Source organism: Equus asinus, chromosome 11 (genome assembly GCF_041296235.1).
Source record: "Equus asinus isolate D_3611 breed Donkey chromosome 11, EquAss-T2T_v2, whole genome shotgun sequence".
Taxonomy (NCBI): Eukaryota; Metazoa; Chordata; class Mammalia; order Perissodactyla; family Equidae; genus Equus; species Equus asinus.
Genome location: NC_091800.1, coordinates 69,365,702 through 69,393,274, shown reverse-complemented (window position 1 = coordinate 69,393,274; position 27,573 = coordinate 69,365,702). Strand labels below are relative to the sequence as shown.

General features: G+C 41.7%; 1 protein-coding gene across 3 annotated transcripts in view; it reads right to left on the bottom strand.

Annotated features, from left to right (window-relative positions):
- Positions 1 to 2,119: 2,119 nt before the first annotated feature.
- Positions 2,120 to 27,573, bottom strand: part of CLDN10 (claudin 10) — a 112,350-nt gene continuing 86,896 nt past the window's right edge. For 2 of the 3 annotated variants that reach the window (XM_070520045.1, XM_070520044.1), the window contains exons 2-5: positions 16,770 to 16,931; positions 16,600 to 16,681; positions 3,127 to 3,234; positions 2,120 to 2,462 (exon numbers count right to left, since the gene is read on the bottom strand). In XM_070520045.1, coding sequence (XP_070376146.1) covers positions 2,339 to 2,462; positions 3,127 to 3,234; positions 16,600 to 16,681; positions 16,770 to 16,931 — 476 coding nt within the window. In that variant the 3' untranslated portion in view covers positions 2,120 to 2,338. Of the gene's footprint in view, positions 2,463 to 3,126; positions 3,235 to 16,599; positions 16,682 to 16,769; positions 16,932 to 21,540; positions 21,838 to 27,573 lie in introns of those variants that run through there. The other variant, XM_014864857.3, reaches the window with a different exon arrangement.

Genomic DNA, 27,573 nt, shown 5'->3' with positions numbered 1-27,573 from the left:
GACTGTGGCTGAGTTATTAGAGGTGATTTCTGTGTTAAACTTACCTCGTTAGGGGATTTAAGCTTGCCTGGGTAGCTATGCCTTATAACACGCTGCTCAAAAAGTTACAACTAATTTTTTATCTGTTTCTCTCCCACCAGGCTCGTTTTTACTTGTAGTCCACTCTCATCATCTTTTAAAAACTCCCCAGAGGGGCCATTTTACGCATTTGCTCACTTTAAGTTTCTAAAAGCTTTAATAAACTCCCAGTCACATTTTCACCTGGTAGGACAGAGACAAGCAAAGCTACAAAACGCACCGTGCCTAAGAAGGCGCCCGGCCGCTGCTCTCAGCCAGCCACGTATTCAGCAGATCCTGACTGAGCTACTTGGATTTATTCTGGGTTTTTTTAATGTGCATTATTAGTTCATTTAATTAGAACAACTTTGAGGCGTAGTTATCATTATACTCCTTGTCATAAAGATGTGAGAAACTGAGTTAATAAATCACCTGCCAAAAGCCAGACAACCAGAAAGTGACCAGAGCAGGCTTCAAACCGGGCCTCAGTTCCTGAGTTCCGTGTCTGCCACTTATTAGGTCCTGAACAGAAAGGGCTGGGGAAATGGGATGAACTTCTGCTAAGTACACCCAATATTTAAATTAAGTCGGTATGTCTGTGTCGTAAAAGCCAATCCTCTAACTCATCTGTCTAGTCCTGTCCTTTTGTCCTGCCAGATTTGGTTTGTTCGTTTTTCTCAGGACCACTGCCCTGTATTTCCCCTCACTGATGCACAGCTGATAGGTTTCTGGCCACCACAGAGCTTTTCTGTATTCTCACCCCTTACTCTCCCCAAATTCTTCAGGAACCAGAATAGTTCAGTACCGTCTAAATAGTACCTTCACCAGCACAGCCCTGAAATAAAAAATTTGTTTTAAACACACACATAAAACCCTGCCCCCTAGCACTGGCCTCTAGCACCTAACCTCCCTTCATGGCTTTCAGTCCATTTGTATTCCCGGAAAAGATATTTTAAGAATTGTCATGGTCTGGAATATATATATATATAAATATATATATATAGTTTTTTTTGGTAACAAACTTGTTTATTTCCTTTTCTTTCCATTGAGCACCTCCAAACATTGAGCAAACTCCCTTTTAAGTCTTTCATCCTTCAGGAAAATGTTATATTCATCCAAGCTGTGATTAGTATTGGAAACTGTCTTGCTCGGATATGATTACACAGATACCAATTCTTATCCATAGCTTGAAACTATATATTTTACCCTGGCCTGCCTCAGTGCAAAGTCCTGGTTTTGTCATTCACTGTGGCAAGTTACTTAAACTCTGCTTTCATTTCCGCCTCTGTCAGTTCAGGATCCTAATGGTCCTCACCTCAGAGGGCGGTTGTGAGAATGAAGTGGGTTAGGGCGTGTAACGTGTTTAGAACATACATATCGTGTGTAACTGAGAGAATGATTGCTTTTACGGGCATATGGTGAAAGAGCTGGCTCTAGGAATAAATCATTTTTTGTTCAGAGGTCACTGGAGCAATTTACATGTCTTGAAAAATGGCAAGTCTCTCCATTGCCCAGTTCCACACACAGGACCGAAGAGCCACACTGGAACTTGGCCCACCGGCTCTGAGTGAGGCAGGTATCATGCGGGCTCCGGGACTTCCTTCGTTGGCTCCGAAGTCAGCCATGACCAACGTCTCTAGCTCGGCTCTCGTTAACGCTCCACCCCAGAATCTGCTCTCTGTATCAGAGAAGCCTAAGTAGTTATTGAAGATGGATGTGCCAGATAAAGGGCAATAACGTCTTGGCCCCATTAGCCCTTCCTCGAGCCGTGGTGAATTTACCCTTATGACAGACAGGTGTAAGAGACTAGAAATCAATTCTGTGCAGCCAGTAACACGTCCGTTCAACCCAAACATCTTCTGAGGAATAGTCTCAGATTGCCCCCATACTGTTTACAAGACAGCACTCCTTATATACCTCCTGTTTAATATATGGAGGAGAAGAAATAAGGAATGGGGACAAAGATTGCAACGTTTGAATGATTAAGAAGGCTATCTTATGAATACTTCTTGAAACTTTGGTGCTAAATACATGTTCCATAAATGTATAAAATATATACAAATCCTGTAAATAACCTGTTTATTTTTTTACAGAAAGCCACAACAGAAAATGATTAGTATATAACTGTAAGAACAGTTACATCCATACAATCAACAAATTCTTCAAATTCATCTTTTAAAAACAGTTCGAGTGTTAATTATTGGAGGACCTTGATGGGATCATTTTGTGAACAGTTCACTTTTATAACAAACTCAAGACACAGCTTGTACAGGTGCTCTCTTCAGACATAAGCATTTTTATCAAACTGTTTTGAAGGGTTTGTGGTTTTAAAATCTCCTTCTCCGCCATGATACTTTGTCCGGGAAGACATGACAGATGTGGCCCCATTGTATGCGTATCCCATTCTGAAAGGCAAAACACAGTTTGGAAGATTCTATTTTATACATAGGGCAAACGAAAATGGGAAGAAACTGTTTTCCCCCTATTTCTGTCATAGCTAAGTTTAAGTCTTTCCCTCATCACTTGTAGCTTTCTTCCTGCCTCTCTCTCGCCCCAAGAAATACTTCAGTGTCATTTCTAAACAGTTGGTGTGACTCTCGCCCCAAGAAATACTTCAGTGTCATTTCTAAACAGTTGGTGTGACAAAGAGAATGTCTGCAGAAGAAACACGGCTTGTTCATTTGTCAATTATTCTCCTTTAAAACTCATCTTCCTCGAACCTAGGAGACCACAGTGACCTTCAGAAGCAGTTTCTGCTCATGTGAAAATTATATGAGGCCTAACTGAAGAATATGCCCGTGAAGTTAGACCCATATTTCTATTTACAGAAATAGCTTTGGAATGTAAGAATGATGAGCTCTGTTTTTTAATTAGCTATAATTAACTATTCTGTTGAATATAATATTTACTATATTTAACATTATATTTACTACATATTCCTAACCTTTCCCAATACTGGGTTTTTGAAGTTTCTAAGAACCAAATGAACTATCTATAATTTGTCCCACATGTCATTACTTAGAATAGTATTGTACTTTTTAACGGGTTATTTTTGTCTCTTTTTCATACCTGGGTGTTTTGTTGTTGTCAGATATTGAAAAGCAAAATATGATACCACCAATTATGCAGAGTGAGGCTCCCGCCCATCCAATGAACAGAGCAGCTCCTAATTCATACCTGTGAGGAAGTATTACACAAGTATTATGGCTTACTTATTTGGGGAGTAAATAGTATTTAACACTACTAGCCAACATTTACTAAATGCTCATTTAAATTTTTGCTATTGGAGCTTGTACAGAAGTAATAACACCTTGTATCTATATAATGCTTTAAACTTTTCTCAAAGTATTTCTATAGCCATCGCTTGATTATATCTCCCTAAAAGGAAGCTGAAGGGATCCCTGCAGGCAAAGTCAGAGCAAAGCCAGCTGAAGCCTGGGCCTCCGGGTCAGGGAGCATCCTTCCTCTGAGTTCTGCCTGAAGCTCACAAAGCTTTCCAACCATTTATTCTGTTGCAAAGGGTAAATTATTTAGGCAGGCTGCAGTTAGAAAAAGTAAGGTTGCCTTTGCTTTCATTTTAGTTTAATTCAGTAAATGTTTATTAAGCACCTGCTGTATGCAAATCATGGTGGGAGGTGCTGAAGGACGGCAGAATATGCCACTCCAAACATGCCACTTTGCCAGAAGGATGCTTTTGAGCTGAAGGCAAGTGAGAAAAAGCAGATACAAGAAAAGCTCTCGTATTTGCCTAAAAGCAGGACATAAACTTGTAAAGCTGTCCCCTTCTCTACCAGGAAGGGCAGACGTTAATCACCAGAGACAACTCTAGACCCTAATCAGCCCACAGAGGACACCAGAGGAATCTACATTGCTAACTAGGCTTTATGTCCCATTCGTTCCCCCATATATCTGCCTTCCCACAATTTGCCACCCTAGAAACTAAAGTCCTTTCCTTTGTCTTGTCACTTCTCTACAAATTTATTGTCCTTCTCTTAAGATGCTATGTGAGCCCCAGTTCTAACCACCCCTCTGAGTTACTCATCACTGGGTACTCCCATGTGTATGTGTGATGCACATGTTAATAAACTCTCTTTTTCTCCTGTTCATCTGTCTTTTGTCAGTCTAATTTACAGGGTCCCAGCAGAGAAGCTAGGAGAGTGGAGGGAAAAAAGTTGTTTTTCCTCCTCTGCAGTGCCCATAAAAGGTCAGTCACAGATACATCATCTTGCTTATCACTACAATCTAGTGGCAGATCAATAAAAAATAACCTTCATTTAGTGACAGATTGCTAGTAAGCGTCTCCTAGATGGCAGGCCACCTTACTACGCTGACGACTGGAGCAGATGCAAAGACAAGACAGCCCCTGCCTTGGGGAGGTCAGCATACAAAGGTACAAGTAATGCTGCTAAGAATAAAAAACAAAATCAGAGTGGAGGGCTAGAGGAAACCCTTTCAGGGGAGGTGAGCAGAGAAACAAATAAGGGATGAGAAACGTATACCAAAATCCCAGGGGCCATGCGTTCTCATGCTTGCCTAGCATCTTCCTGAAGAATAGTTTTGGTTTTTTTTTAATAAATAAGTGATTCTCACTTTTTTAGCCCATAGACCTCCATTGCGAGGCAAAAACAGATGGATGCCATTCCCTCCCTAATGGTGCTTTTCATTGTACAATGAAGTTGGAGTGGGAAGGATCTGTTTGATCATACAGAATCCACAGAGGAGCCAAGAGAGGAAAGTAGGAGGTGAGGGTAAGAAAGGGAAAGAGGGGCCAAGGTTGGCTCCCTCCCCGGCCTGCCCCCCTCTGCCAGGTGCAGGGCCAGGGCCCTGCTTAGGTATCAGGGCCACACGGCGCTGGGGCAGAGGCTGCTGTGAGCCACCTGTGCCTGTCCTGAGCTTTGCCTCATCCTTTCTACATGCATGTTACTATGTTACTATGTCTGAACTCCGGTCTGGGCATGGGCAGCCTTTCTGATGTGGTTTGAGTCCCAGCAGTGGTAGTGTAACTGCGTGGCCCCAGTCACTAGCTAGCAGGAGCAGAAAGCAACATTTACAGATAAGGGACTTATAGTCCCCTCGCCTATTTTCAGATCTGGCCAGCAAGGCAATTTCCTGGCGTGCACTTGCAATTGGGATGGGTGCTGTACAGAGTACATAAACCCTGCAATCCCCTGTTTCTCACTCTTGGGAAATTTCCTGGGGAATCGGGATGACAGCTGAAGCAAGGAATAACTGCAACAGAACAACTGGGAGCAAGCACCTCATCCCGCACTGCAGGGCTGACTAGGCTCTGGGAATCGAGAAACTTCCCCAGCTGCTCCCATCAGAGGCAATGGCAGAAACAGAAGGTTGGCGTAAGTGGGGGGAAAAACACCTTCCATCCGCACCAAAAAACAGCCCAAAAGAGGACTGAAGAGAGAAGTGCACAGGTGAAAGAGAAAAGAGCTGGCCAGATCAGGAGTGTTAGACTGGTAGCTTTACAAAAGATACCTTCATTAAATACCATGTTATACATCTAAAAAGGATATCCTGGATTTCCACAATCAGCCCGCTTTTATGGTGTTTGAACGAGATTATGCACATAGGACAAACACAGAGCCTGCCAAGTTGCGGGTGCGCGTCACTTGACCTCTTTAGAACATCTGGAAGTCGTGCAGTCAGCTGGCCTCACATTCATCCATTGTCATCCTTTTACTGCGAAGACAACTAAAGGAACGAGCAGACTGAAGAATTCTACTTGGAGGGTCATGACACTTCCTGTTTTTCCCCCTGGTGTTGAGGCTATCTTCTCTCCTGAAACTGTGCCTTAGTATTACTCTTAGTAATACTGAGTCTGAGATTTTTCCTAAAATATTTAGCTTTCTAAAATAGGATGCCAGTGCCAGCTACCATGGTTGATTAAAAATAAGTCTCTAATTCATAGTGGTCAGTTGGAGGTGAAGGTGATAGAAATCACAAACCACAGCTTGGCACTAGGGTTTCGTTTAAAGGAACATACAACACACGTGCACAGTGTGGTTACAGATGAGGATAAATTACCCAGGCAGCTCCAGTGTTGGGAATTATGTCTTTATATTCATTTAAGCATCTTGAAACTTTCTGAAGGGATTTAGGAATCATGAATTTGGCTTATATTAAAAACTGGTTCACTTATTCCTGTTCTAAATATATTTTAATTTTCTTTAAGTCACTAAATATAGACTCTATTCCAAGGAAAATATCATTTCCATTTGAATTCCTTGTGAATTCTGTCAGACACAGACATTTAACAAATAGTACTGGTTCAGGGTTGAAGTCTTTAAGAGACTCCACGTCTACACCAATAACTTTTAACAATTTGGATGTAAGGGCTTTTGTGACTTAATTCTTTCTCTTCCAGAAACAACTTCTTCATTCTGTTGAAAGACACGTATAGCAGACTAACTCCACAGCAACTTGAACACACACCGATCAGTGTGCGTGATCTGGCAAAAAACGGACGTGTATTACTGAGAGACAGGATTGAGAGGGAGCAATGCAATATCCACCCAGATTTGTTCCAAGGCACACCTCCTGATTGGGAAACTTCATCTCTGCCTAGAAGTCTTTCTTCATTTTTGGCAATGCTAAGAAGCTGACTTCAACACCTCAGAAGATTATCCAAATTTCAGATGATCTGTTGCAAGTCTTTCTTCTGTTTACAACACCCTTCTGGACCCAGACCAGCTTTCCCACTCAGGGCGTGGCCTCTTTATGGAGCTGTCACAATCACCAACATTTCTTCATTATTCTGAAAGGCTGTCAATCTGCTGAGCACCAGATGGATCTATGATCATCAGGTGGAGGACAGAACTTCGTTTATAGATCAGAACATTGTTTTGGGAGCATCTCTCAGACATTCTCTCAGTTGGTAAGACTAATCACAAGCTGCCTACATGACACTGCTGGTGGGAATGCAAACTGGTGCAGTCACTATGAGAAATAGCATGGAAATTTCTCAAAAAACTAAAAACAGAACTACCATATGACCCAGCTATACTATGACTGGGTATTTAGCCAAAGAACTTGAAATCAATAATTCAAAGAGACTTATGCATCCCTATGTTCACTGCAGTATTACTCACAATAGCCAAGATGTAGAAGCAACCCAAGTGCCCATCAACTGATGAATGGATAAAGAATGTATGATATATATATATATATACAACAGAATACAACTCAGCCATAAAAAAGACAAAATTGTCCAATTCGCAACATGGACGGACCTTGAGGGTATTATGTTAAGCAAAATAAGCCAGACAGAGAAAGACAAACACCGCATGATTTCATTCATATATGGAAGACAAACATACGGACAAAGAGAACAGATTAGTGGTTACCAGAGGGGAAGGGGGTTGGGGGTGGGAATAAGGGGTAAAGGGGCACATATACATGGAGACTGACAAAAATGTACACTGGAGATTTCACAATGTTATAAACTATTATGACCTCAATAAAATAATACCAAAAAAAAAACCCTGCCTGTATGACTTTAATTCACTTATGTAATTGAATAATTGAATGCAAATTTAGTAAATAAATAATAGGGAAAAATGTACTTCTATACAGAGACATTAAAATAGATTTAATCACCCAAAATCTTCCCTGAAAAGAACCGTAAGGATCTAAGGCATTAAAATGTACTCTGAACTACTGGGTGAAGTTCTTCTCATCCACCTGTGCCTGGGACTCCAGGCTGTGGCTCACACCTCTCACTTCATCTTGAGAGAGACAAGGCTTGAACCCCTTTGGTGGCCTGATTCTGATGCTTCACCTCATATGTCAGTCCTGTAACCTTCACAGTAAATGCTGAGGGAATGGATTGAGGAACACCTCATTTTCACCTCCCATTTTTGTCTTCCTTGCACCCAAAGCCCTGTTATGACTTGACTTGCCATCCACAGGGAGCTGGTGTAGCCTGCCCTGGTCACCCTCACAGAAAAGACAGGCCAGGCACTGTGCTCAGTCATGGGTTTCAGGGTGAATGAGACAAAGCTCTGTTCTCAAGGATCTTAAAGGCTAGTGGGGATAGTCCGACATTAAGCGAATAAATATAAAGCATAATGAAACTTAATGATAGAGTCAGAAGAGCATGTTTTTGCAAAGTAAACATCACCTCTTCTCCCAGATCCATATTGATATGGGTCAAGTAAATGTCCCTGATAACAACAGCTACTATTCCTGTTGGTTCATGGTACTAGCATTTCTGTGTGTGCGTGCTAAGATTTTTTTACATAGGTTATCATATTCAATCTCCATTACAATCCTGAGAGAGATGTCTTACTATCCTCATTTTACAAATGAGGAAACTGAAGCTCAGGGAGATTAAATTACTTTCCCCATATCTCAGCTAAGTAAATGGTAGAAGTAGGATTTAAAACACATAACTGTGATTCCAAACCCCAAGATCTTAACCATTACTCCTTTTCCCTGTTATATACAACTTAGCTAAGTAAAGATTTTATTAATATATAAAAAAACAAAAATACAGGGCCAGGCCCAGCGGCATAGTGGTTAAGTTCGCATGCTCTGTTTTAGTGGCCCTGGGTTCATGGGTTCGGATCCCAGGCGCAGACCTGGCACCACTCGTCAAGCCATGCTGTGGCAGCATCCAACATAAAAAATAGAGGAAGACTGGCACAGATGTTAGTTCAGGGCCAATCTTCCTCACAAAACAAACAAACAAACAAAAAAACCCCTCACAATCAATGCAATGTATTTTTAGCTGTCGTTTCAGAACGATGTGAGTTCTCTCTCTCCCCAGCTCATTATGTTCTCAGCGGCTCAGGACCTCTGGGGTATGGAATGTTCTGTGAATTCCCTCAGGCTGTCTTCTCACCCAGCACAGAAAGAGGTGAGAGTGGTAATTAAAGTCAGGGCATGCTGGACTTGAAAAAGAGAAAATGCAACTCCTCCAAGACAAAACAAAAACTGTTTAACGAATGGGAAAACAAACTCATCCTTTTACGCTCGCCAGGTCTTTTGACATCCAGGATAGTGTTTTTTTAAACGTACTGTCCTACCCCTCATTTTAATCAAGAGTGGTATCAGCCAAAATAATATTCCAGTTACCTTAAAATAACTGAATATGCGGGGGGGGGGGAGAGTTTAAAGTTTAGAAAGTACACCCATATAATATCAATGCTAACATTTTAAAAATGAATTCCATTGGTATGCCATTCTTGTAAAGATTACTATCTAAAGCAAACTTTCCTCAACTCACAGGCTTATGTAATCCGAGGTCTGTAGAGCTGCATTAATGGATTTTTATATTTAAAAACCATTCTATGGGCATTAGCTTCAAACACACATTTTCCCTAAATACTCCACATTTTTGGGGTCTCAGTTACCAGAAGTGGGCTGTTTAGTGCCCACTGACGTGTTTATCTCCAGGAGGCCATCTATGCAATTCGAATCAGTTCAGGGCTCTCTCACACTGCCTGGAGGATCCCAAAGGATTTCTCACCCAATGTTTCCCACGAGACTTATAAAATAGTGGCCCGGGTCTGCCAAATGGTGGCTAAAGTAGAAAGAGATAATTTAAATAAGTGTCTACTTATATATGGAAGCTTCATGGAGAATTCTCAAAATTTTTTTTGGTGCCAATTCTAAGTTGCTTGTCTGTGGCTAGTTGATAACAGACATGCATGCCTTACCTTTCCGTGGGCAATGATTTATCATTAGGACAGTTTAGAATACTACAAACTGTAACTATTAATAACAAGTAACACTTACGGATCACCTCCCACGTGCCGCTGTGGTGGGGGCTTTCTAAGTGTTATTTTCTTCAACCCCGTTAACATCCAGAAGGAGGAGGTGCTTCTTTGTTATCCAGGCGAGACATCTGCATCTTTGCTAAGGTTACAGAGGACCAATGGCTAGGGCCGGGGCAGAGCAGAGGTCTAACTCGAAAACCTGCCTCTTAACCTCTCTAACCCTGTGTGAAGCGCACAGCGAGCGTCTTTATAGGAGATCTAATTCTTGCCAATTATTCACGGAAATTTAAAAAACCATCCACAGTATAACTTAATACAATATTACCCCAAGTAAATTGTCACTTAAAAGGCACATCTCACCTCCCCAAAATCACATAGTTCAACTCAAGCACAAATCTTTTGTTTAGCAATGTCCATGCCATTGATCTCCATTTGTGTGGATAATTGGGAGTTTACTGGGCCTTGATTTCTGCGAGAAATAATATGAGTCATAAAACTCAAAGTAGGCACAATAACATGTTACACGCAAACTTTGAAGTCTGAATAAACTGACATTGCAGAGGGGGCTGTGCTTCAAGATAGGAAATTCCTAAAACAACCAGTGCTGTCCTGAGATCCCTGAGAGGGTGACCAGCTCTGCTGAGCACAGGTCAAGAATCTGTGTGTGCGGAGGCGGGTGTGCTCATCTGTTTGTGATGAGGGAAAAATATACAGATGGACTGCAGCAAAAAAGCCTGGGTCGATTAAAAGCGTATCCTGCATTTTATCCAGAATCCTCAACAGCCAACCTGAAAACATTTTAGAATCGAAGCAGGTGTTGGGGAAGGTGCATGCAGGATGAGTTCTCACGAGAAGGGTCTCGAGTATCTATCCGTTTGACAGTTTCAGTCCGTTGCCTATCTCTTACCTTGCTGTAACCGAGGTGCCCAGAAATAAAGAGAAGAAATTACACAGGCCTTGCTTCTTTCACATGGTTTCGTACTAGGTCCCTTTCAAACCTGCCAAGCATCTTACATTTATCCTTTCTACTAGGCCTTCAACATCTCGATAGACATTTCTCTATGGCTAATCTTAATATACCATATAAGGTAATCAACTACTATATTAACGTACTCTGCTTAAAAGTCAGTACCCTGAAAAATAATAACTAACATTTCTTGAGTGCTTACTATGTGCTAGACACAGTTCTAAACAGTTGAAACGTACTGTCTCATTTAATCCTCACAACAAACTTATAGTCCCCATTATCTCTATCTTACCGATGAGGAACACAGGACACAGAAAGAATAAGTAACTTCATCAAGGTTACACAGCTGACAAGTGGCAGGGTTAGGTTTACTGGATCCTGGGTCCTCACCCTTAAACAATATATGTATGCTGCCTCTTCTCCCCATTCCTTTAACCAAATTTCCACAAGCAGGCTCAGTCTTTCCACTCCAAGAGAGATGCAGACAGAGAGACAGACAGTCATACACCACTGCTGTAAATGTCATGGAGCAGGAACTAGTTACAAGAGATTCCAAAATCAGGTCTCTTTTTGGAGATGCTCCTGGTCTGGTTTGGGAGACAAATCAATAAGCAAGTGCTAACTGCCCAGCAGGATTATGACAGAACCACAAGCTGCAACAGGAGCACCTAGGAGGGCAGCTCACCCAGAATGCGAGTCCTGCAGGATAAGCAGGGGTTGGCCAAGATGGGAAAAGGAGAGGAAAGGAGGCGGTAGTGTCAAAGCGGAGACAACAGAAAGCATGGCAAACTGGTAGGAATTGTGACTTCACACGCTGGTCAGTAAAAACAAAACACAGTTGCCAAACACTTGGTTTCCAAGTAGATTTTTCAGGCATGCCAGCGGAACAAAAGCTTCAGAGCCGTTCTGGTGATCGGAGGTAGCCGGGGCTACCACTGAACAAAGTGAAGTCACAGAATAATGCCTTCTTAATATTAACAATGAAGTCCACTTTGTTCTTAACACTTGGCTCTTCTGTGGAATCCCTTATCCAACAATGTATGAGTTGTTAACCAACATTGATTCCTTCTCCAAATAATCTCATGAATGGAGTAAGCTTAAATAAACAAACATCCATAATTTATTAAATTATAATAAGGACAGGAGATGGAAGTTAAATATCTTGGCAAGGTCACTTAGCGAGATCAATATCCCTTTCAACGTCACCCAGGAAAATGTGTGTAATGTAGAAATGTGCTTCTTGAATCGTCTATTGTTAATTTAACTTGACCGATGACAAAATGAGATAATTTATCAAAAAGGAGACAGCTATTTATTTCTTACTATTATATAGCCACAATAGTGAAAAGATTTTACCTAAGTAAAGCTTAAATCCTAAAGTAGAAAATAAATATATTGCAAGAATGAAGAGTGTGCTAGAGATGAATAACTTCATGGTTTTAAAAAGTCGGAAAATGGAAAAGCCTGGAGGATGATAAGCCCCAAACATGAGAATAGCTGAGCCAAAACATGACTGATAAATCTCCTATACTAAAAGAGAATAAGTCTAAGATCACAATGTCCTGTTTCCTTGATTAGGGCAATGGGTTTAGCGCTCTAACTTTGCATGACTTAAAAAGAAGTTTCTTTATGTCAATCAATTCTTAGTTGGAACCGTTTATTTAAGAAAACAAAGCAAGACATTCAGGAAGTTAGTGGTTTGGACAACAAAGCAATGGTGGGAGTACTGTCATTAAATTTCAGCACCCTGGTGATGAATCACACCAAGGGGGGTCTGTTAGCATCAGCGTGCAGGAGGGTAGATTTTCTTTGGATTGGCAGGTTCTGTTTTAATAAAAAAGAGGAAGCTGGTTTGAAACAGCCCAAAGGGAAGAGTTAAGAAGTAGTTTTCAAGGCTTTACAGGAGCCGTCCTGGAGTCATAAAACATAACCTCAACTTGAATGAAAGCAAGGAAGCAAAACAAAAGAAAAAAAATAGGGAAATGGCAGAACACAACCACAGCCAGATGAAACTCCTTCAAGATTGCCATTCTGTCAAACGATTGTAGCTTGGAAGAAAAATCTTCCCAGATAAGTGTTGGGAAAAGGAGGGTTTCAAAATAAACAGTCACCAAACACAGAGCCATACTGTTGGCAGTGTGACTGCCACAATCTTTACTCCAACCAAACACTGGAAGCCACTCATTTTTTTCTCATCAACAAGGCGCCTACTGAGTTCCCTGCACATAGTAGGAATGTAGCAGGAACTTTGTGGATGAGCTTAGTTCTGTGTTTCTAGTTTAGGGAACCAAGGTGAGCCATACAGAGGGAGATCTTAGAAATCTACAAAGAAGATTCAATTAATACAGTATAGAATTCTTAAGAAAAATAACAGTAGCAACAAAACCAGGTTCTGAGGAATGAATCGCTTTTGAGTGCATTTTAGGGCTTGGGTGTGGAAGAGCAAGTATTTGCTCACCAGAAATCTAAACCAGAGAGTGTGGCAAGCAACCACCTCTTGCTGCCCTTCCCAAGGGCCCAACACACGCGTCCCTGTGCCACAGCCATGCCTTCTAAGGCTGGAGGGAGAGACGTTACTTGGCAGTAGCCAGCTTTGGGAAGATTAACCTATGATAAGGATGGGAAGAGGAGAGTGAGCTTCGATCTCCATCCTCTCGGGGGCTTCCTCAGTCTGCTGAGACAACAGGAAGCTTTTCCGCTAACCCTGAAAGGACTAGCTATACAGATAAGAGTTTCACTTACCAGTCACCGTGCTGGGCAAATAAGACAGATGAAATAGATGTTTTCTGACCTCAAGAACTTACTCTCACGCAGGTCAGTGATGACACCAGAGAAAGTCAGAACCCTCCTACGGCAGCGCCCTCCATGTCCCAGCTCTGCTAGGGCTGGCCCCACCTTTAGCTTTGATTCTCCGAGATATTCCTCTAAGTTCACGTACACACTGAATCAGAGGCACCGATTACTAAAGTCTAGAAATGCCAGCTAAGGAAGTGCTATCCCCTAGAATGTGCCAAATCAAAATCTTGCTTTAAAGATGATATTTTACAACACACAAAACCTGTTTATTTTGTGTTGATAGCCAATTTGCAACTTATTAATCTTCCTAATTTTCATCTCCTTCTCCTCCCCTAGAGGTGTCGATAAAGGGAAAAGAGATGAAGTCAAGTGAGTCGATTTGTTGGTTTTCACAGAAGGGAGTTTTATTTAAATGAAGTCTATGAATTCCTATAGATATATCACATCATTTTCATACCTCTTTTCTACTATTGTGGGTAATTAGAATGTGATCATATTTACAGTTCTCAGGACTTGATAATTCCTTGATCCAAGTGGATTTTATGTAAGTCATAGAGGGCCTTGCTTTGTGCAGGGCACTGCTGGGGATACAGATGTGAATGGGCTCCGATCTCAAGGAGCTAAATGTTCTCAATATGCAGGTTTTTAAAAATAAAGTCTATATTTTCTTTAAGGCCTTAGTGTGAAGGGCCTATTATTTGTAAATATTACTAATTTGTAAGCCATGTTGTTATTTATAACCCCTAGCTATATTTTTAATAAGCTAAATTGCAGATGTTATATTTTTAAGTCACCGCAGAAAAGGGCTAATAAAGACATCTATAAAGATAAGCCACATCTTAAATACTACACCCAATTAAAAAGCAATCTTAATAATAGCTAATACAATACAGTAATAGCTTATACAAGGTGTTTGCTCTTTTCTAATGAGTGCTAAGCATATATACACACAGTCTTAATTCTCACAGCAACACTAGGAGAGGGGCACTATAATTATCCTGATTTTACAGATGAGAATAGAGACACAGAGAGAGAGAGCAGGCATAGATAGAGGAAAGCTGGGAGGCTATTAGTGGGCATGGAATAGTTCAACACAGCACCAGGAATGCGGAAAAGAGGAACACCTCTCAGAGTCCGTCATTATCGAACGGAGCTTAACCAAAATCTGAAAGGGGAATAAGAAATTCCAATCATACTAAACTGAATTAGGCGACCGAGCATACAGCAAGCACAGAAAAAAATCACACAAAGAACAGGGTTAAGTTACTATGCCCACATAAATTAGCCTGGATCTTTTGAGGAAAGATGACAACGACTGTTAAGATTCCGACAAAGACATCCTTAGTAATGGTCAGGAAAATAAAAACGGTGATGTAGAAAAGACAATACAGAAAAGTCAGCAATGTCTTTAATAAAATAAACCATGAGAAATACAGCTTCGTTGTATATTTATGATACTGAAGCCTGAAATAAAAATGTATCATTTAAATATAATATTGAAATAAAAAATGATACTACATTTAAGTATCAATAAAATGTTTCTAATCTTCAGGAGCATAGTCTCAGTTTTCATCTCCCTTTTTGGTGTTATCTACACCTGTGCAAATCTCATTACCAAAAACCAGTTAGGAGAAAATTCATAAATCAGAACACATTTTTTTAACATTCACAAGGGAGTAAAAGTTACATTGGGGTCTAAAACAGTCATTTTTGTTTTCCATTTAATACAATTTTAAACAGTTTTTTGAAACGTACAAAAGAAACTCCCTTGATGAAAAATATACATAGTACACTGTCACAAAAGTTGTGAAACAGAACATTAGGAATCACGCCTTTTAGAGCACGTGTGCCTGGTGTGAATCCTAGTTCACTCAGCCTGCTAGTTTAGTCCAAATTCCTTTGGGCAGTTTACTTGACCTCTTTCCTCAACTTTAAAAAAGGTAGTACCAAGAGAACCTCCTTCATAAGGCTGTTGTAAGAATAAAATAAACTATAAAATAAAACAATATTTGCTGTGCTCTGGTTGGTACATAGTAGGGACTCAACATGTGCTACTGATTATTTTCATTATATTTTGTTATATAAGCATTTACTATTTACGCATAAAAGATACTAAAGACAAAACTAGAAAATCAATTTCCTGAAGATTCTTAAATCCACTGGAAAAAAATAATGCACACCTGACCTGCTATTTTAGTAAGGACTTTTAAAAACTCCTATAACATTTGATCTGAAAACTGAAAGAAAATCACCAGCCCGGTTGACAACAATACACATGCATACACATGTGGCCTTCTACAGAGGTATGTGGGTATATTCTCAGGGAAGGCAAAATATTTGATATATTATTATTTCTAGTTTGATATTCCTGGGGTTTTCCAAATGCAAAAAAAAAGCCTGGAGAAACTATAAAAAGCAATAGCACATAGTTAAAAAACAGCAACAACAAACAAACTGATGTGTAAATGCCAAAGCATTCACCTGCAGCCGAGACCGGTCACATGTGGGCATCTGCACCACTCCTAGAGCATTTTTTAAAAATCCTACATCATGTACAGTTTCTTTATAAAGGTTTACTGGGGGGAGCTTGTGAAGGCCGTAGTTAACAGAGCAAATTTAAAAGACTAATTCATAAAATCAGCCCAGAGACTAGCATCCGGCAAATATTGTTTTGGATGGACAACCATCAAGGTAAGCTTTTAATTTTCTATTGTCACACTCCATCACTCCTTCCTCCCCATCTTACGCCTCTCTTCCACTTTTCCTCCTCTTGACTTCAATTTGTAGTAAACTTCAGATGAAGTTTAGAGTTCTAAATCCTTTGCCTTGAGCTATTTAGAGACAAGAGACTATGTAACACAAATGCAGTAATTAAATGCATCTTTTGCCAAAGTAGCACATAAAATGTTTACTCGAGTGATGTCATAAAATACCATTTATCAGTATGTCTCTTTCATAAGCCACATAAGAAACTTATGTATCTTAATTTAGAATATGTATATACATTTCCTGCGAGCTAGAAACACACAGACTGAGGAGAGTACTTACTTTTGTTCAATAAAGAGCGGATCAAAGAATTCCGTTGTGATTTTGTTTGCATACAGTGAACAACCTGTCATTGAGCACAGCCCTAAGAAGTATCAGAGGGAAAGTACTATGGTTAGTGTTATTTCATGAACATGGTGAAGCATCTTGTTTGGAAGAAAGTTACTATTTACCTGACAGTATGAATACGATCCCAGCCAAACAAGCCATTTTTGCTTTGGCTTTATCTGAGCCTCCGACTTTGGTGCACTTCATTCCAAAGAGGGCAAATATGGAACCAAAAAAGCCCAGGCTGACAGCGGCAATCATAAGTCCTCTACATGCCTGGATATAACCTGCAATTACAGAAGTCATTGACATCAAAATAAAATATGTGGCTGTCCAGGGAGAAATCCTCATTTTCCACTGTCCTTCTGAATGACTGTTCTGTTTTCTGAAGAAATAACCATAGTGGTTAAAACACAAGGTAAGGCAAGAAAGTTCATCTATGTGGAGAGCCTGTGCTATGCCATACACTTTTAAGTTTGGTGTATGCACAATCTTCAAGATAGATCTCTGAGTGTAATTATTCCCATACTCACAGATGAGGAAACTGAGACACACACAGGTTATATAATATGCCAGAGATGAGTCAATAGGAGGGAAAAATGGATTTCATCCAGATCTGACTACAAAACCCATGCAACACTGTCTTTTACAGTGAGAAACATCCTCTGCCACTCTCACAATCCTCTTACTTCTTTGCACTTGAGAACTTTTAAATAGATGTTTTAATGGTTTTGACATTATAAAATTTATAATTGGGCAGCAAGGCCTCCCAAAGAATCAAACCTGATATTAGTGAAAGCTGAGACCAACTGGAATATCATCATGAACCATGAGGAGTCTTTATCAAGCAGTACTTTAATGACATTTTATTGTTTTCAGGGCACAAATAATAAAATTGGGCTTTAAAAAGCATTGGTAGTGGAATTTTTATAATTAGAAGAATTTTTATAATTATGAAATTAATTTAAATCTGTTTGCATATAAACAGAAGCTTTCAAAGTACCCTAAAAGCCTGTTCGGTTGGTTTGTTTGATCATTCCTCCTGTACCATTCATTTCCTTAGTCATATATTTTTATTTGCACAGCCAGGGTGATGGTAAACTTCAGACACTTTTGTCCAGACTCTAACAAATTTTAATCAATAGGATTTAAACAAACAAACTTTTACCACATAAGGTGATTTTCATTTTGGCCTGAAACGATGCCCTATTTCAATCTGAAATAGTGATGGTACATACTAGGTGTAACTAAATACTTGTTAAGCAAACGAACATATATGCACATCAAATTTACATTTAGGATTAAACGTTTTAATTTGAAAAAACTCATAAATGCCAAGATATAGCAAGTCATTTATTATTAGTATTCAGGCAAAGCCTACGATAAATAATTCTAAGACCAGGATAATCATAAATTCAGGAAATAATGCTGGCAAGTATCCTCCAGTCCACATTTCTTTGGGAAAGAATGAACCTTTAAGGTTTAACTCTACTTCTCAGATCCATTCGGAAGAGTACACAGATGATGCTCTGTTTAATTGTAACAAATTTGCACCCCTACAAACACAGACTGCTATGACAATGTTCTTCCACTTTATAGTGTGAACTATTTCCAGACAGAAAGGAATTCCACTGATGGCGAAGCTACCAAAAACATGAGAAATTTATTTTTAGCAAAACAGGATAATAGAGGCTTATTTTGGTAGCAGTAATCACGCTGCAGGGCTATCTGGGTGTCTGCTGCCAAAGACTGACTCGGGTCTCTTCTAAATTTCAACCCTCAAGTCGCCCAGCCAGAACCCAGGGAGCAGGCAGAAGCACAGACAGAGAGACGAGCCTGTTAGTTCCCTGCAAGATTAGAGACAGTCTACCAGGACAACCACAACTGGCTCATCATTTCCCAGCAAAGCTACTGGGACAGTGTGGTTTCATCATTTTTTGAGATTTATCTTAATCTTTGGTTTTGAGGTGTTTTAGCTGACTCTGACTGTAATCACTAAGCAGGCAAAGCAGTTTGTGTGATGATACCTCTATAATATAAGTGTAAAAAGAAACTATCTTAGGAAACCTTATCATGCCCCATAATTTGCATTTACTTTAGTAATCTTATAGGTTTTATGGATAGATAATGCAAGAGCCTGGAAAAAGGTTAAATCCTACAACCCGATCATTTAGAACACGGAATGCATTTTCCCAGATGGTTCACAGTGGTGAGAATCCCAAGCCGACGCATTCAATCCTTAACATTCCTGGGAAAATAACAGTAGTCTTTAAACTTTATTTAACCACTACTCGTAACGTTTTTTCTGAGTTTCTCACCCCGTTCTCCCGTCTCAGCCCTCGTCCTGGCAGCAGGACCCGTCTCTGGGCACAGGTCCGAGAGGAGAGATGGACAGAGCAGGTTCTGATGCAGTTAGGTCCCTCTGCAGTACCCCCCCAGAACCCTGACTTGGAGAAGAAGGCACCTCTCTCTGACATGAGAAAAATAGCAGTAACTTGCTAACTTGTCACATGCACAAAAGAAGGCATCTTACCAGCACAGTCACTGGCTAGGTTTTCTGAAACAGGGAGCAAAGAGCAGGGATTGGGGTTCCTGGAATAAACTCCCCTGCCACCCGCAAATGGAATCTAATTGTTGGTAAGCCTGAGGTTTGTAAATTAGGGGCTATCACTCCTTAAAACATCCTCATACTTAGGCCTTAGGGGACTTCCAACAAACTCTTCCAGAGTTTATCTTTTGCAAAGTAGACCGGTACAACCTTGCTTTTTAACAGTTCCGGAGGGCAAAACTTATAAGTAGCGCCATCAAGTGAAGTGGTAGTAAAAACCTAGTCAAGGAGGCCATTATTTTTGACAGGCCTAATTTACTGACACCGTTAATAGCTCATTAACACATTAAAGTGCTGAGGCATGAACATATTTACTTAGAAGTTCTCTGAAGTATAATTTATAGTTAATTCTCTTGGAAGAAATGGCAAACATTCCCACTAACAAAAATAGATGGCATGTATTAAAAACAACCTGGCTGAAAATGATTCTCAGCGGAAGTTCAAGTGGTGCTTGGAAAGAACAGGGGTTAGCAATAAACAGAAATCATTAGCTCATTCAACCGTGAAATGTCCAATTAGTAAAATACAGCGACTTTAATGAATTCTGTTGGAGGAAACCTTCACGGTGTCCCTTAAAAGTTGTGTTTCCCGAATGATGTGTACCTTATTTTCCACTTCAAACCAGCTAGAAAGAAAACATCCACTTGGTGGAGACAATTCACTTGTAGCACACATGCTAGCTGCTGAATTGGAAGAGGAAAAGTGCTTTTCTTATGCTAGTAGTTTTGCATACTTTTTGCAAATCCTTTGAAAGAAGAGTGGTGCAGGGCAGGCATACACTGTGAATTTCAGCTCTGGTTCTTTTATTTACCTCCTGGCTTCTATTTACACTCAAAACCCAATGCTCTTCACGGTGCGTTGATTTCTTGCTCTTCTCCTTTGTCCCCCAACTGTCCTACAGAAGGAAGTGTAGCTATCTGGCATGCTGTCTCAGGCAACAATACAGTTACAACAAAAGAATGCGCTTAGGACACTAACTGTCAATCCCATATTCCTGAATGAAAACCACAGAAACAAGAACAGGCCTGTTCAAAGCATCTACCTGGATGTGTGCTCCGCACAGCACAGGAAATTGAACAGTAATTCTAGGGAACCAACAGCGACCCAACTACTTATTTTACACAACAGGACACAGACCTGGGTATCACCCATCTAAACCCAGACATGTATTCCCTTATAGAGGTTCCATCAAATACCACGTTGAGGAACCGTTCGTTTTTCGTGGCAAGCATCATCTTAGGGAAATTAAATCTTGTCTTTTATTTACTCGGCTATGCAAATAAAAACTTGCAGTTCAGTAAGAGAAAGAAAACACCTCAAATCGAGAAATGATGTAAATGACTCTCCTTAAGTTTCTGCCAGCATCCATCTAGTCACGTGCTCTAAAATCCTGGAAGAAAGGAGCCTAGAACCTCAGCAATCATTGTGGCAGGGTTGACATCTACTATTCTCTTAAACTAGAGGCAGAGTCAATGAACATCCACCTGTTGCTATAACACAACGCAATATAAAGCCTAATCAACAAGAACAACGTAGAACACAACGCACAAAAGAACACCACGAGGGAGACTGGAGCGCAGACAAGGGAGGCACGGACCCAGAACTTGTCAGGCTCCCGCACGGGACTCTCGCTGGCCAGCACTCTCTACCCTCTGCGGCACAGGCAGGGACCATTTATTCTCCTAAAACTTGGAGGAAGCGTTAAAGCCGAGGCAGACACATTTGTAAGCATTCTTGGGGGAACAATAAAGCACACCCTGCAATATGTTTCCTTTCCTCCTGCCCACTTTTAAAAGAAGTAACGAACTGGCTACGGGGAATTGAGAACAAGCAGATTACGCTGTGACAAGTCAGTTGTACTTTATCAGAATCCACCTCTTCCGGAGAGCGCTGGGTGGGGGAGACAAGCGCCCCCTGCGTGACTCCGTGTCCTAACAGGCCCCCAGGAACTGGGGTCCCCTAGCCGTGCCCTCGACTCTGAGGACGGCAAAGCCGCTTCCCTTCACTCTCGACGCCCGAGAGTCACCCACCCGACCCAGGCCTGCCTGCCTGCGTGTCCCCCACCCCCCGGGGCCCCGGGCTCGGACAGGTGCTCCCGCGGGACAGACGTCCGGGAGCTACGGGCACCGGGTAGCCCTGGCTTCCTCCGGCCCTGGAGAGAGAGCGAGGCCGGGCCTCGGAGGAGTCCGGCCCGGGGGTCCCGCCGAGGGTGGTGTGGCCGAGCGCACGCCCCCGCCGGCTGGCCGGGGAGAACGAGGGCCGAGAGCGGGGGCCGAGAGGATGCAGACCGTCCAGCGCCAGCATGGAGGGGAAGTCCTTGCAGTTGGAGACGCCGGTGGAGTCGGTAACGCACGTCTTCCACAGGTTAGCCCAATAGGTGGCGGTGGTGATGACCGTGCCGTCGATGGTGGACACCTTCCAGTAGTCGGTGGGCAGCGTGGAGGACACCAGCACCCAGCCCGAGATGGAGACCAAGAAGGCGATGATCTCCAAAGCCGCGCTCGCCATGCCACCGGCTGCAGCCGCGCTCACGCTCGCACTCCCACTCGGCGCCGCGACCCCCGCGCGCCGGGCCCCGCGGCCCCGCCCCGCCCCCGGCCCCGCCCCGTCCCGCCCGACCGCCAGTCCTTGCCGGGAAGGGGACCACCGAGCACGCGCCCTTGGGGCAGAGAAGGCTCGCGGGCGCGGTCACGGTCGCCGCCTCGGTTCTCTCCACCCAGCTGGTCCGGCGCCCGCGGTCGGGAGGACTGCGGGCTCGCGCTCTCCCCGCCCCCGCATCCCGAGGGCCGAGTGCCCGCGGAGGGTGGCTGTCCTGTTGGACTGGCAGCTGGATATGGACAACCTGCTGCGCCCCCCCACCCCCACCCCTCCCCAGCCCTACCCATGGCACATAGCTTGGCTTCCACTGGACCTTGTAAAAGCAGAGCAGAAAAAGCCTTTTGTGTGCCCTGGAAGGACACGGCCTGGTAACGCAGCTCTCGCCTTGCTGAATTCTAAAGGTTTTCGTGACACGCTCCTTTGGGTGACCCCGTTCGGCTTGTCAAGGAGGGACCACTGCAGTTCTGTGCTGGGAAATCCGCCTTGCCCTAAAATTCTGCAGTTGTTTTTGGCCCCGTGGTATTGGGAAAGTCATCGTGAAGAGGTGCGCGGCACAGGCCTAGATTCAAGACAGCAGCATATGGAGCGCACCGGCTCCATCGGAGGCTTCATTACAAGCTCGGTCTTGAACCTTCCAGCCACAGTGCTGGCCTGCTGGTACTAACGTACGTAAGTGCATAGGACACGCATTTGAGACATTTTTCCTGTCTCCCAGGTCTGTGAGGCTATTCCATGAACTGATGGTTCTGTCACAGTGGAAACTGCTCTGTGTCTTGTTTTACTTTTTTTTTTTACCACCTCCACCTTTTCCCTAACTGAAGAATAAACTTATTCATTCCTTCACTGCTGTCTCAAGGTAAACATAAAGATCAGAGTGTACTTTTGGCTCCTGGGGTTACAAATCTGGGCATAAATGAGAGAACAAAGACACTAGCTTTATTATGGGCTTATTGCTTATCCATTTAAAGTTCTTACTGTTCTATGAGCTTTCAGGATTCACTTCTTGCCAAAAGTAACCAAAGGTCTAAAACCTAGAAGTCAGTCCGCTACAATAAAGCTAGTTGCTAACCCTCTGTCTCACAATCTTTATCCAGGGACATTTTGGTTCATTGTGGAGAATTTCTGAATTCCTCGTTGTCAATTTTCTTTTTTTAGTCAAATGGGTACAGAATGAAATCAGAGGTGATTAGATGTCTATGGAGAAAAGAGGAGATTGGACTACAGAATCCTCAAAACTGAGATTTAGATAGACACTTGGAGACCATTAGGACACGATGCACACGCAACACAATTATCCTGTCCATTTCTAGAGATAATATGCAGTTCATGCTCTAAACTTAAGGGCCATGAGTTCAGCGCGTGACAAGGCGTCTGTTCTGGTGTTGGTTTTAGAATTTTTAGCAAGTTCTTCTTTATATTGAGCCCAATTCTGTCTCTCTTGAACTTCCGCCCAAATGCCTGTCTGCGTGGAGACAGCACAGATTAAGTCCTACTCTTGGGCAGATCAGAGTCCTTGGGAGGCAAGTTTGTGTGTGCTTGGCCATCTCGTGGCTTGTTCAAATGGGAATAGGGTGAAGACGGTTTGCCCGGTGGGATGCAAACATGGTTACACTGCTGTACTGCTCTCGGTCCCCGCTTATCCTGTGTGTCCTGTTGGCTTCTCTGGTGGGCCAAACTTAAAAACAGTTTGGGAAGCACCTACCTAACATCATCCTTCTCATCCTCCCTGCTATTCAAATCAGTCACCTTGGAGTATTGACCACAAGGTGTCCTCTCTTCTTTTGCATGATTTCCCTTAGTTGAAGTGCTTTTATCATCTGGTTTCTTGCCCACCGGCGTACTTCCACTTTTATTTCTATGCCATATTCCTTTCTGAACAATCTGCCTATTTCTGATCCAATTTACTATTCAGAAAAGACAAAAAGTCAAGAACCAAAACTATGAAGTTTCGTAAAATTAAAAATTGCACAAATTTTGGTTTTGTGCTTTATTTTCTGGCTGTGCTTGGCAGTCTCTTTGCTTGTGTCTTCCTCATGGTAGGTGCTCACTAAAATTGTTGATTCTTTCTTTTCTTCTTCTTTTTTACAAGACAAAATCTTGACTTGCTTTTGACACAAAGAAGTGTAGTATTATGACCTTGAAGACTCAAGCTTCCTAATGTATCAACAGGTTGGTTATAAATTTCATTGTTTGGAACCAAAGGTACATTGTTTGGTTTACAGAAAGAACTATGAAGAACGGTTTGGTATTTTAGACCCGTTCCCAAAAGTTTATTTAACAGATAATGTAGCGCTACCTATTGTACTTAAAAAACCCATAAACCCAGATCACCCTTGCAACATGGCTTCCAGAGGAATCAGAGTCTGAATTCCAACTTGGAACTCCAAGAAAGACTCGTTCTCTCTGTCTCTCTCTGCTGCATCACCAAACATTTAAGCCGGAATCTCTGGGCTGGCTCTGGTAGGGATCTTAGCAAAGCTTCTAATGTACCGCCAGGTTGGGGCCCACAGCTCTGACCAGTTAAGATTCGTGTGTATGTGTACAAACAGTTAATTTAGTAAAACAGATGGTGTGTATTATAGACAGAAAGAATATTAATCCGTTGGTTGAAAACTTTGAAAAAATATTCTTTTTCTATAGAGATTGTGACACACAATTACAACTTAAAAGGGGTTGAAAATACCACAAGCCATCCATAAATTAAGACCTGCTGGCAGCTCTATTAGTTCCTCTGCCAGCTGAAACAGACTAGGGTCGTCATGCCTGTGGACTGATTAACTTTCTTTTACTTTAATCCTTTGTCCCTTCTGTGAGGTTAGACAACCCTAAAAACTCTTTTCTTTTGCTTCCCCGGCATACTGTATGTTTACGTTACAGAGTTACATTTTAGAGCCCACACATGCCTGATCAAAGGATGAAAAACATTACCTTTCTTTAATACCTAAAGAATATTATGTAATGAATCAAGCATTTATTTTAGAAGGTCTTATATCTTAAGCTTTTGAAAACCAGTTTACTCAGAAAAAACCTAAGTATAGTACCCATCACCAAGTAATCCAACATAAGAATGACCAGAAAAGGAAAAGGGACCCTATACAGAAGATTTTTTAAAAAGAAATAATGAATAAACGGCCTCTTTCACTTTCAGATTATAAAGTCCCAAATAACCTTTGCAGTTAATCTGCAAGCCGATTTACAGAGTACCTTTCAACTGATAAACGCTTCCTTATTTTCTTTAGGATTCAGTTCCCTGAAATTTTTATTTAACGATTCATAACAAACTATTCTTAATTTAAATATAAAAGGAAATACAGCTAGAAAGTTATTTCTCCAAATCATTCAAAGTTACATCTTAATTAACAATAATTTGGTCTTTACAAAAAACTGTAGATTTTTTTCCAATATGAAAACTACTAATTTATCTATAAATTTGACATGAAGACGTTTAATGTCCTGAAATATATTCTGAACCTTTCCACTTTTGACATGTAAGCCACTGAGATTAGCGTTGGAAGTTATTTTGTGGCATCATTATGATTATTAAGGAAAAATAGAGGATTCTCTCACCCCGGGCTTATTCAATAGCAGTGAAACCAGTTTAGCTGACTGAACAGGAGATTTGCAGAAATTCTTTACTTGAGATTCAACTTGCCTGCCAAACAACACAGGTGTGCCATTCACCAGCTCAAGGATTTTCTAAGCATCAAATTTGGTTTCAGTGTACATTAGCTCCTTCCTAGATCTCAGGGAGGTGGGGTGCTGCTGATCAGGTGGGAAGAAGCTGAACTCCTGATAAATACGGTATTAACTAAAAAAAACAACTGCCCAGGAGCCAAATATTGTTACATCATGTTAAAAAACACATTAATGCCAATACCGAGATAGTAAAATATCTGTGTTTGTCTTCCTTCCATTTTCCCTAACACTCTTAGTTTATCTTAATACTCTACACTAATTCTACAATATTTGTAATCTACTTAACATGAAAGCTAGTGATAGGAGTAGCTACGGGAATGAATACTCATGCTTATCATTGCATCACTGATCATATATGTGTGTGTGTGTATGTGTGTGTATATATATATATTTTTTTAATTATAAGGAAACAGTGCCTTATTTTGGCATTTGAACCCTCTGAGGCTGCACTGATTGGAATGTTTCAGTGGGCCTGTTAGAAGTTGGTGCCCTACATTCTGTGGATTTGTTTTTCATGCATTCATTTAAAACACACTCACTCTCACATCTAAGATATTTTAGGGCCATCTAGATCCCTCTTGAGTCCCCAGAGGGGTAAGCTTTGGGCCCCAGCAGCTCATACCTGTCTTAGTGATTACCCCTCCAGCCCGGAATGACTCTCACTCTGGGATGCTGGAACCCTCCAGGGCTTGCAGATGGTTTGGCAGTATTTTGCTGGTCAAAAAGCATCTTAGGAGTGTTAATTCAACCTACTCACTCAGGTTGGGCAGCAAGTAAATCTATATATTTTGGACAAGTCATTTTATTCTCTGAGTTGCAGCTTCCTCATTGGTAAAATGAAGAGTTATTTTGGATGGTCTCTGAGACCACTTTGAACTCTAAAAGTCTCGGAGCCTATGACTCCTGATGAACTCAACCAATCACAAAGAAATCCATAAAGAGAAAAGAGAGGCAAGGGTTTTTCCTTTGGTGTCCTCATTGCTTTCTTTTCTACCCACTTCCTGACATTACTCTCCCTCCTTTGCTATATTTAAAGGTGTACACGTATGGGGAGGGTAAGGAGGGAGAAGTGCATGAAGATAATGTGTTTTAAATCTCTATGTATAGTCTTATTTTCAATTCTTATTTTTGCTTATTAGAAACGTGATAAAGCATTGTAGTTCATTACTCTTATGAAACAGGGTGATGTAGGGGCCAGAGGGCAGATGAGGGAATCCTCAGGCCACAAGATAAAATTCTAGCTCTGTGTGGCCTTGGGCAGGTCACCTAATGGCTCAGCATCAGTTCTTCAACTATAAAACAGGAATAAACTATAGCTCCTTTCAAAGTTATTATGAGGATGAGAGACAATGTATAGAAAGGACCTTGAACACGGTGGGTAGTCAATGAAAAAGTGGGTATTATTCAGTTCGCCCAGGCTCTTTCATTTCCTTGCCTCTCTTTAAAGTTATAAAGTTACATTTTCCATAAAAGTGGTGTTAGTCGGAGTTAGACTGACGTGGTAAGTGACTAAGGGCGGACTGTATTGCAAATCTTAAAGTGAAAAACCAGAAAGTGTTCAGTAGAGTGCCAACAAAGACGAAGTTGGTGCTGAGAGCACAGGGAGAGAAACCAGGAAGTAAGAGCGAGATTAGTCCAGGGGAAAGAAATTCTGTGTGTGTGTGGTGGGGGTGGGGGGTCCAAAGGGAAATGCGGGAAAAGTGAGACAATTAGATGGCAGTTAAATGTAAAAGGGGGTGGACAACTACACAACAGAATAAGGATAACAAAAATGAAAGGAGAAGGAAAAAGAGCAAGAAACAAAGATAAAGGATAAAAAAGCGATGGGGGGCCGACCCGGTGGCGCAGCGATTAAGTTTGCACGTTCTGCTTCTCGGCGGCCCGGGCTTCACCGGTTCGAATCCTGGGTGCGGACATGGCACTGCTTGGCACGCCATGCTGTGGTAGGCGTCCTACTCCCACATATAAAGTAGAGGAAGATGGGCACGGATGTTAGCTCAGGGCCAGGCTTCCTCAGCAAAAAAGAG